We start from the raw sequence: 10,865 nt of genomic DNA, 5'->3' as shown, positions 1-10,865 counted from the left end.
ATCCCACACCGATACGAGAGATTTAGGCCCCGTTTGGAGACTTACTTTTTTAGCCAATTAGTCAAAAAGTTACTAAATTAGCCAAAAAGCCAACAACTCATACCAAAAAGTCAAAGATTCTCTTTTCTCTATACTTTTTGCACATCTTTTCGTAATTAGTCAAAAAGTCATCCCAAACATACAAATTTTTTTTACTTACCTTTTTAGCCAAATAGCCAAAAAGTTACTAAATTAGCCTGTTTCCAAACGAGGGCTTAATAAAAATTTTGATAATTTATTTGAAATCACTAACTTGAAACCAAGCAGGGGAATAGAATGACGCGGTGCTAATCCCACCCACCCATCTGCTCAACACACCCCTAATACTGCCCCATTAGTCGCAGCAACAGAGAATTTCCTCTCAGTCCTCCGTCCTCGGGTTCTCTCTCTCTCTCTCTCTCTCTCTCTCTATATATATATATATATATAGATTTTAAGGGCAGAGGTTGGGAAGCATTTACTTCGATCCTCTGGAGTGCCAGCGTGATGTGGCTGCAAGTTTTCTACATGGGTGTCTCTTCCTTCTCTCACTTACTCCTGGTACTCTCTCTCTCTCTCTCTCTCTCTCTCTCTCTCTCTCTCTCTCTATTTATATATATGTTAGTATATATTTGCCATGTCTATTGTATGTTTATAACAAGATTTATGGATCTTGTTTATCATCTGATTTTGAACGATTCTGGGTAAGAAGTGTAGTATCTGGGTAATGAACCCTGAGATATAAGATTACCCTTTTGTTTGCTTGGAAAATGTGAGCAAGATACAAAAGTAAATTATGAATTTTAGATTTTTTTGTAAATTTTTTTAATATTAGTTTATAGTTTTAGTTGAGGTTTTATTAAATACCCAGAGGCTTGCCTGACATAAGAAATAGAAATTTTCTGGTCCTTTGTTTTTCTCGTTTGCTCGCATGCCAAACAGTTGGTAGACGATAAAATTAAGTATTGGTATTTATTAATTTTTCTCTTTTTATTTTTCCCGGGTGAAAGAAAAAGGGAAACGCTATGATGCGCACCTGTTTGGTAGAGATAAATTCACGAGCAATAACTAAAATAATATATGCTAAGGAAAAAAGAAAATTGAAAATTGATCGTAACTAAAAAAAAAAAAAAAAAAAAAACCCAATAAAAATATATATAATACACAAATTTTTTTTTTTAAAGAAATATATATTAAAATTTCCCAAGAAACAATCTTGGACACTGCCATGATAGTGAGGTACAGATAACATGGACCGAGTCAGTCAGCTAGGTATTGTCTTTATACATTCTTTTGTTGCTATATTTAAGGTCCTGTTTGGCCAGCTGGAAAAAAAAATCCATTTCCAAGTCATGGATAAGAAATTACTATGCATCTATTATTTCTAAAGTCAAATTACAATAGTGGTCTTTGCGTTAATTTGGTGTCTTTAGTTCTAATTGTGTTAATTTTTGCCTTGAATTTTTTTAATTGGTCGCTATTCGGTCCAATCGGTCATGTTCGTTGCATTTTTTTTTTTTTTTGGAAAATCATGCAGCACATGAGTCTCACGTGAATTATTTATGGGCAAAGTAGTTAATTTACACAAATTCCCCTATTCTTACTCACAAACAACCCTCTCCTCCCTGTATTTTCATACCTGCCCTACACCATAATCATCCTAAGAAAGATCATGAATTGCTCTTCCATCTTCGAGAATTTAAGTCCCACATTGCCAACTGTTGCTTGAACATTATCTCCTATGAATTGAGAGATTCATCTTGGCAATAAAACACATCTCGTGGCTTTTATTTCCCATCTTTGTCGAGACAGGTATCCAAATCTACAAGCAAATTGCCCAGCATAGATCTTTTTATTTTTATTTTTTGTAAGACCTATCCTTCAGGAAACATGTTCATTATTCACCTTTTCCTTCACGAGTCACCAATTCATCAAAAATTTTACCACATCAGAAATGCACGTTTCAATGGTTTGATTTCTGTTTAGTAGAGAAATGCCACTACTTACCATATATGAACTTTTAAATTTTGGGCAAATTAAAGCGGTAGTCCCTGTAGTTTACCCGTTTTATCATTTTGGTTCCTATTGTTTCAATTTGATAAATTTTGCCCCTAAATTTTACGGATTGTGTCATATTAATCCAATAAATAACGGTGGTTAATTTTGATGGACGGAAAATCAAATGGTGTGTCAATTTGGCCTCTGTAGTTTACAATATGTGTCAATTTGGTCCCTGTTGTTTTGACTTTCCTATAAATTACAGAGACCAAATTGATACATCCTACAAATTACAGGGACCAAATTGACACATTATTTGATTTTTTGTCTATCAAACTTAACCGCCGTTATTTATTGGACTAATATGACACAATCCTTAAAATTCAAGGGGCAAAATTGATCAAGTTGAAACAATATGGACCAAAATGATAAAACGAGTAAATTACAGGGACCATTTACATAATTTACTCTTTAAATTTTGATGTTCATCTGGCAAGGAGCCCATGAAGTCACTAAGACAAGACAGGGTCACCGTCATTATGAGTAGAATTTCAGTTAAGTGCAGCTAGACATGCAATAGTACTATATTCCCCACTTGGAGGAGAATCGCACTCTTTTACGACATTTTTACCGCCTACTCACAAGGGAAGTGGGCCTCATACCATATGTGAGTTGTGGGGTCCACTCCTGTTATGGGTAGGTGGTAAAAAATATTGTAAAATAAATGTGTGGCATAGCAGGACTATATACATACTCATATGTAAGGGCATCTCAAATACTAATTCTTACTCATATCAAACTTAAATTTGAGTAAAAATATTTAAAGTGTACTTTGTGGTGACAAGTCAACTTCCAAATTTGCCACTTTGTTACTCACTAAGATACATGTATGTTTTCCCCATTTGATCTTTTAACCCTGTTTTGAAGTACCCAATCCCTAATTGTTGATTTGAATTGCAAACTAGTAAAGCACATGATTGTCATAGTTCTTGTGGTTTTAGGTTGATTGAACCTTGTGCCATTATTTGATTCCAACTTTCTTGTCGTACATGAAGTTCATTCACAGAGTTTTAAAGCAATCCTAAAATTATTGGCATTTTCTATGTCATAACTGGCATTTTGTGTGTAAGTGATGCAGGGATTGTGCCATTGTGAAAGGTCCTCACAAGACTCAATTACTCTTAAGTAAATTTTGGCGGTGATGAAAATTTCAACTTTTGTGAGGACAAAATGTTGATGGTAGGAGATTTCAATCTGAATTCAATGCAAGGATGTACCGATTCTGTCAAAGACATTTTAAAGCAGACAATGGTCAGCCAGGAGGTTATGTTCAGAAAGCAGGTCTGTGGACGTCTCCCACACAGAATTGCAGTTAGATATCATTCAACTTTAGAGAGCCAAATTTCTGTGTCTTTAGTTGGCAAAAGCTTTTCTTATTGATTTCATATCCTAAATGATCCACCGTTGAGTTGGGCCAAACCCTTCAGCTGTTGGGCCCTCTGGTGTCTGTGTTGAGCCTTCTAGGTCAAAACATGGTTTCTGCTGAATGATTAAACACTAGGCTATACATGAATAAAGCACTACTCTTCCACTGTTTACACATTCATTTTGTTGCAACTGATTTTTCGTTCAGGTCCATGAACTCCACCACCTGTATAGGATACAAAAATCCTTGATGGAGGATTTTGGCTGGAAAGAGCCTGATGATGGATACAATTTGTGGAAAGCAAGCACACAATCAACCTTGGGACCCTTTGTGAATCCGATACAATATTCTCCTCTGGCGAAAGAGAAAAACTTTTGCAGGAGTCCCATGGTATGTGAGCACAAGCTTCTTTCAAAAAAAGTTTAAAAGCAAGATATTTTATTTTATTTATTTATTTATTTTTAATTTTTGGGGGGGGGGGGGATTTTTTATTTTTTTAGGTAAATTACACTAACATTTCTTGAGGTTTAGGGAATATACATCAAGCCTCCCAAATTTGACATAATTACATTGTATCCGTTGAAGGTTTAAATTGATATGACACTTGGCCCTCATTTTCATCAATAATTTGTATGAATAAAAAAAAATATTTTCATCTTTTTTACACTGAAATGCGTATCTTCCCCTTTATCTCCGTGTCTACAAACCATCTACATTAGTTTTGATCGCTTTGGTCTTACTAAAAGGGATATCAGTGTAATATTTCCGAACTTGTGGAGTTTATTGTATTTTTCTTTCTAAAACTTGGGTGGTCAGTGTAATTTACCCTTTTTCTTTTTATTATAATAATTAGGTGTGGTTCTTCCAGAGCATGCATCCTGCCTTTTGGAGATTTTACTTTTTCCTGGTTTGACTGAGAGATAAGGGTTACATTCAAGGTTTGGAAAAGCAGTTGCGGTCACCGTAACAGTTGCGGTGATGTGGTAGCAGTTGCGGGGTGTAAAGGCCGTAGCGTAATGGTTGCGGTAACTGGAACTGAGATTTTTTATTTTTTATTTTTTACACAATTTGAAGAAAACTTACCGATGCGTATATTTTTTTTCTTTTAGAATCACACTTATTATGGTTTAAAATAAATTTGAAACAATTTTTGTTAATTTTTAAGTATGATCTAATATATTTCATATTTTTAAATCACTATAAAATGAGTTTTTTGCATTTTACTTTAATAGTTAATGATTTTAAGAATAATTGATTTTAAATGTTTACAAATTATTTTTTACCAATAACTGAAGTTATTGAATAAAAAAATATTCACAATTATTAAATGAAAGGATTATAAAATAAAAATAGTGCCATAAATTTTTTTAAAAAAATTATGAAGAAAAAAAATTAATATAAATTTTTTTCTTTGGATTTGGATCACTTGAGTATTTATTTTTTTTTGCAAACTTTTCTTCTTTTTTTTTTTGGAAAAGGAAGCTATTCATTGTAAAAGGGTGTAACGGTATCTAACGGACCGTTTTGGTACCGCTACAACAAGGTTTTAAAAAGTAGCCGCAGCCGTTACATAACGCCGTTACGTAACAGCTGAGGTGGTTACCACCACCTGTTACGTAACAGCGCCACCCATTACGGCCCGCTACAGCGGTGTGACAGAAATTCACATGTGTAACGGCCATTTCGGTGTTACATAATGGCCGTAACAGTACTGTAATGGCCGTAATTGTCCGTTAGACATCGTTACACCTTTTTACAATATTTTGAATAGCTCACTTTTTCCAAAAAAAAAAGGGAAGTTTACAAAAAAAAAAGAACAAATATTTGAGTGATGCCAATCCAAAGAAAAAAATCTTATTTGAATTTTTTTTTTAAATTTATGGCACAATTTTTATTTTATAATCATTTCATTTAATAATTGTGAATATAGTTCAGGTGTTAGTAAAAAAAAATTTGTAGATATCTAAAATCAATTATTCTTAAAATCATTAACTATTGAAATAAAATGTAAAAAACTCATTTTATAGTGATTTGAAAATATGAAATATATTAGATCATACTTAAAAACTGATCAAAATTTATTTTAAACTCCAATAAATGATTCTGAAAAAATAAAAAATAAATATGCATATCAGTAAGTTTTCTTCAAATTGTAAAAAAAATAAAAAAAATTACGGTTTCGGTTATCCAACCGTTACGTTACGGCTTTTACACCCCGCAACCGTTACCGCGTTACCGCAACCGTTATGGCGACTGCAACAGCTTTTCAAAACCTTGCGCTATAGCTGTTACGTAACACCGAAATGGTCGTTACACGTGAATTTCCGTCACACTGCTATAGCGGCTGTAATGGGTGGCGGTAACCACCACAACCATTACGTAACGGTGTTACGTAACGGTTGCGGCAACTTCTTAAAACCTTGGTTACATTGTTCATTTTCATAAGTAGCTTTTGAAAGAGTATTCGCCATTGAAAAAAAGTATTGGTTTGTTCAAATGCAAGACCTACTATTTGGATAGACTAATCACTTGGTTCACGCTAGTGCACTTACCGTTTAGATGCATCTCCTTTTTGACGCATGAATTTGTTACTTGTCTAAAATAGAATTGTGAGATTTTGTTTCGTTATTCATTTCTATATTTATATATAGGAGCTTTAACAATCTTGTTACGTGCTGCTTATAGAATTCTTCAGAGAACTTTATAGTCCACAGTTTTCTTCTATATTTTTTTGAGAGTTGCTAGGTCTACATATAGACTTCGTGGTTAGATGTTCATTTATCAAGTGCGGAAGCTTGAAGGGTCACATTTGTATGGGAGTACAAGTGAGAGATAGGACAAGCATACAAATGTGACCAATTTTGCAGTTCAAATGTGACATCAAGCAATTTTGTAGTTCAATCTGTTATTCATGCTTGTCCTATCTCTCACTTGTACTCCTATACAAATGTGATCCTTCAAGCTTCCAAGCTTGATAAATGAACATGCAATCACAAAGTCTATATGTAGATCTAGCCATTCTCAAAAAAATATAGAAGAAAATTGTGCACTATAAAGTTCTTTGAAGAATTCTATAAGCAGCACCTAACATGATCGTTAAAACTCCTATATATAGATATAGAAGTGAATAACGAAACAAAATCTCACAATTCTATTCTAGACAAGTAACAAATTCATGCGTCAAAAAGGAGATGTATCTAAACGGTAAGCACACTGGCATGAACCAAGTGCTTAGTCTGTCGAAACAGTAGGTCTTTCATTTAAACAAACCAACACTACTTTTGAATGACGAGTACTCTTTCGAAAGCTACTTATGAAAATGAACAATGTTCTTGTTCAACTGGACCAATGTGCATTCGAACGTGCACATCTTTGTAGCAATGCAAACAGTACATAACTATTCGGATGTGCTTAGCCCACTAACCTAAAAAACACGGATACGAGATACGGGTACGACCAAGGTTTTAAAAAGCGGCCGCGTGGGGTGTTTTGGGAAGTTGGTAAAAAGCAGAATTTTTTGCTTTTTTGTAGCTTTTTTGGAAAAACTTGGTAAAAAGCCAAAAAGTTGGCTTTTTATCGGGTTCCCAAAAGGGCACTGTGGTGGTTATTGCCACCCGTTACGGCCGCTATAGCGGTATGACGGAAATTCACATGAGTAACGGCTGTTTCGGTGTTATATAATGGTTATAGCGCAAGGTTTTAAAAAGCGGTTGCGGGGTGTAAAAGCGGTAGCGTAATGGCTGCGATAACCGAAACCGTGATTTTTTTTTTATTTTTCGCACAATTTGAAGAAAATTTACCGATACGTATATTTTTTATTTTATTTATTTATTTATTTTTCAGAATCATTTATTGAGGTTTAAAATAAATTTTGATCAATTTTTGTTAATTTTTAAGTATGATATAATATATTTCATATTTTCAAATCATTATAAAATAAGTTTTTTACATTTTATTTCAATAGTTAATGATTTTAAGAATAATTGATTTTAGATGTCTACAAATTATTTTTTACCAACACTTGAACTATGTTCACAATTGTTAAATGGAAGGATTATAAAATAAAAATTGTGACATAACTTAAAAAAAAAATTATAAAGAAAAAAAATTCATATAAATTTTTTTCTTTAGGCTTGCATTCACTTGAGTATTTGTCCCTTTTTTTTTTTGTAAGCTTTTGTTTTTTTTTTGGAAAAAATAAGCTATTCAGAATATTGTAAAAGGGTGTAACGGTGTCTAATGGACCGTTACGATACTGTTATAGCCGTTACGTAATACCGAAATGGCCGTTACATAATACTGAAACAGCCGTTACACATGTGAATTTCTGTTACAACGCTATAGCGGCCATAATGGGTGGCGGTAATTACCACAACCGTTACGTAATGGCGTTAACGTAACAGTTGCAGCAACTTTTTAAAACCTTACTGTAGTGGTATCGTAACGGCCGTAACAGTCCGTTAGATACCGATACACCCTTTTATAATATTCTGAATAGTTTCTTTTTTCTCCAAAAAAAAAAAAAAAAAAAAACTTACAAAAAAGAACAAATACTCAAGTAATCCAACCGGAAAGAAAAAATCTTATATGAATTTTTAAAAAAAAAAAATTTATGGTACAAATTTAATTTTGTAATCATTTCATTTCATTTAATAATTGTGAATATTTTTTATTTAGTTAGTTCAGATATTGGTAAAAAATAATTTGTAAACATTTAAAATTAATTATTCTTAAAATCATTAACTATTGAAGTAAAATGTAAAAAACTCCTTTTATAGTGATTTGAAAATATGAAATATATTGGATTATACTTAAAAATTAACAAAAATTGTTCAAAATTTATTTTAAACCCTAATAAATGTGATTCTGAAAAAAAAAAAATAAAAATATGCGTATAGGTAAATTTTCTTCAAATTGTGTGAAAAATAAAAAAAATTACGGTTCTGGTTACCGCAACCGTTACGCTATGGCCTTTACACCGCTACCGCGTTACCGCAACCGTTACGGTCCCCGCAACCGTTTTTCAAAACCTTGGGGTCAATAGTTGGGCTTATCAAGTGAATTGTGTGTTCAAAGGGACTTAGAACTTTGTTCTGCTTCTGAAGCTGTTATTAACGTGCCTTTCAGGTAAGCTCAACACAATTTGAAAACAGAGGTTTTCTGGAAGACAACCATAGTAACTACTGTAGCCTTCAACAGAGGTCTTTTGATCTTCATTTTCCTGCTGATAAATATGTTAATCGTGTGGATAAGGACTTTTCAGATAAAGGAAATGGTTGGAATTTGAAAACACCTATAGCATTAAGTCATCGGTTTCATAACGAAAATGCATCTTCTCTTGAGGAGCTAAACCTTACCCTGAGCATTGGAGGGAGCAATAGGATTAAGGATGGTCGCAAGAGAACTTGGTATGAAAAACTTATTCATTCCTCACCCCATCATGTTATTGACTTGGAGGAATCAACCGATGTGTTATCAAATGAAGATGCCAAATCTGTATCTAGTTTTAGTCATGCTGCTCTGATCACTGGAGATAAGCATGACTCTCGAATTTCTGTCCAGTCTAATCAAGTCTCCACAGATAGTGTGAAAAAAGATTTATCTCATGGGGTTACAGTGAATTGTTCTCTCATAGATGGCAATGAAAGCTATGAGGAACAAAACTCCTTCAATCAAGGTTTGGCATTTCTTACATGCTTCCAACATATGTACAAGCCTAATGCTATACATAGAGAATTTGTATATAAAAAATTCATAGAGAATGATGTGTCTTATTTATATTCGTTCATTGGAAGGCAAAATGCCCCATCCCTTTGGTTCATATTTGCAAGAATGCTATTGCCATGTTTATGCACATAAAAGATATGCTTGGTTACTGTGATTCATTTATTCTGTATTCGGTTCGTTTCTGCAGGATTTGGTGATATCAAATGTAATGACATGTTCACTAAAGGGAAATCGGCTGCTCCTTATGAAACTTTGGATCTTAACAAAATTCATGTTGATGAGTCAGCTATTGAACCTTGCCCTATAGATCTTGAGCCTGTGTCGGGGCCGCTATCAGAAATTTGTGAAGACTTTGGCAGTGACCATAGGAACTCTGGAAATGGAAATATAGACTTGCTGTTAAAATTTCCAAAGGGAAATTATACAGACTTAACTACTGCAGAAGTAAATGAGGATTGTGAAGAAGAGTTGGTGTTTTCTCATCCACGTAGAAATGGAAATACAGTTGAAGATGGAAATAGCAACAAATCTTCTACCTCATGCGAGTCTGATTGCATTGTTGATGATAGTTCAAGTGGTGCAAAGACCATGCAATCTGGAACTGATTTGGGAGGATCAAATATTTCGACTTTGAATCATTTTTCTGAATCCCAGTCATCCCAAGTTGCAGAAACTCAATCAGGCGAGCAGGACTTGAGATCTTCTGACAACAGTGAACTGAAACATCAATGCTGCAACAAGAAAGAGGAATCAGCAGGAGAGGATGTTCTGATTCAAAATGCAGCCGAAGTGCTTATCTGTTTTTCCTTTGGAAGTTCAATGAGAAATCAAGATTGTGGTACCAAAGAAGGATCAAGATCAAATGAGATTGAAAACGAGGGGAGGGATCGGCCTCAATATTCTTTAGATTCTTATGAGTCGATTGTGTTGAAGTTACCAGAAAGCAGTGTGGATGACTATTGTGTGTCGTCAAAATCATTTGAAGTTGACGAACTTGATAACAAGGATTGTCGAAGTAAGTTGAGAAGGGGGAGGAGACTCAAAGATTTTCAGAGAGATGTACTGCCCGGTCTGGCATCTCTTTCTGAACATGAGATCTGCGAGGATATAAATATTATGGAAACAGTAATTAGGTCAAGAGAATACAAAAGAATGAGGTCGAAGATGGCTGGCGGAGGGAAATGGTTTGCACCTGTCAGAAGCAGGAGGTCGAGACTCAATTACGTTGGGCTACGATATTATTCATGACAATTTGTTGTGAGTAAGCAGTTGCATTATATTTGAATTTCATTGTAGATTAGCATACAATATTGAAAATAAATTTAAACTAATTGGGTTTCTAGTTATCATTGAATTGTAGGTTGATCCATTTCTTCATCTTCAATGAGGACAAACTTACATATATATATATAAAGAGAAACTGTGATACTTATCAGAGAGAGATGGTTAGCCTAGCTTTTAAATGTAATTTGTCGAGAGAGGATGACTCCAAATGCTGACAGTATTATCTATTTTGTTGGAGCTGTATAGATTAGACAAAATGCCTAAAATATTCTAAATGCTAATCCTATTGAATATGCTCCTAGTAATTGAGACTTAATGAATGGTCCACTAAAGAAGGTTTTCTCTTTTCTTTTACGAATGTGGGGTTTGTCTTTGCAACAAACAAATTAAAAGTTGGATCTGGACCGTCTTC

General features: G+C 34.0%; 1 protein-coding gene across 2 annotated transcripts; it reads left to right on the top strand.

Annotated features, from left to right (window-relative positions):
• Positions 1-338: 338 nt before the first annotated feature.
• Positions 339-10,662, top strand: LOC114282439 (uncharacterized). Of its 2 annotated transcripts, none has more exons than XM_028225118.2 (5): positions 339-579; positions 3,155-3,357; positions 3,650-3,832; positions 8,570-9,119; positions 9,357-10,662. In XM_028225118.2, exons 2-5 carry the CDS (start codon positions 3,247-3,249, stop codon positions 10,415-10,417), a joined length of 1,905 nt encoding a protein of 634 aa, XP_028080919.2. In that variant the 5' UTR covers positions 339-579; positions 3,155-3,246; the 3' UTR covers positions 10,418-10,662. The 2 variants fall into 2 exon arrangements, with proteins under 2 accessions (XP_028080919.2, XP_082758471.1); XM_082902345.1 differs by having other exon boundaries at positions 403-579; positions 3,147-3,357.
• The last annotated feature ends 203 nt before the right edge of the window (positions 10,663-10,865 follow it).

Source organism: Camellia sinensis, chromosome 13 (assembly GCF_055761805.1).
Source record: "Camellia sinensis isolate YWXY chromosome 13, ASM5576180v1, whole genome shotgun sequence".
NCBI lineage: Eukaryota > Viridiplantae > Streptophyta > Magnoliopsida > Ericales > Theaceae > Camellia > Camellia sinensis.
The sequence above is the reverse complement of the archived record's forward strand: the minus strand, read 5'-3'. Positions and strand labels throughout refer to the sequence as shown.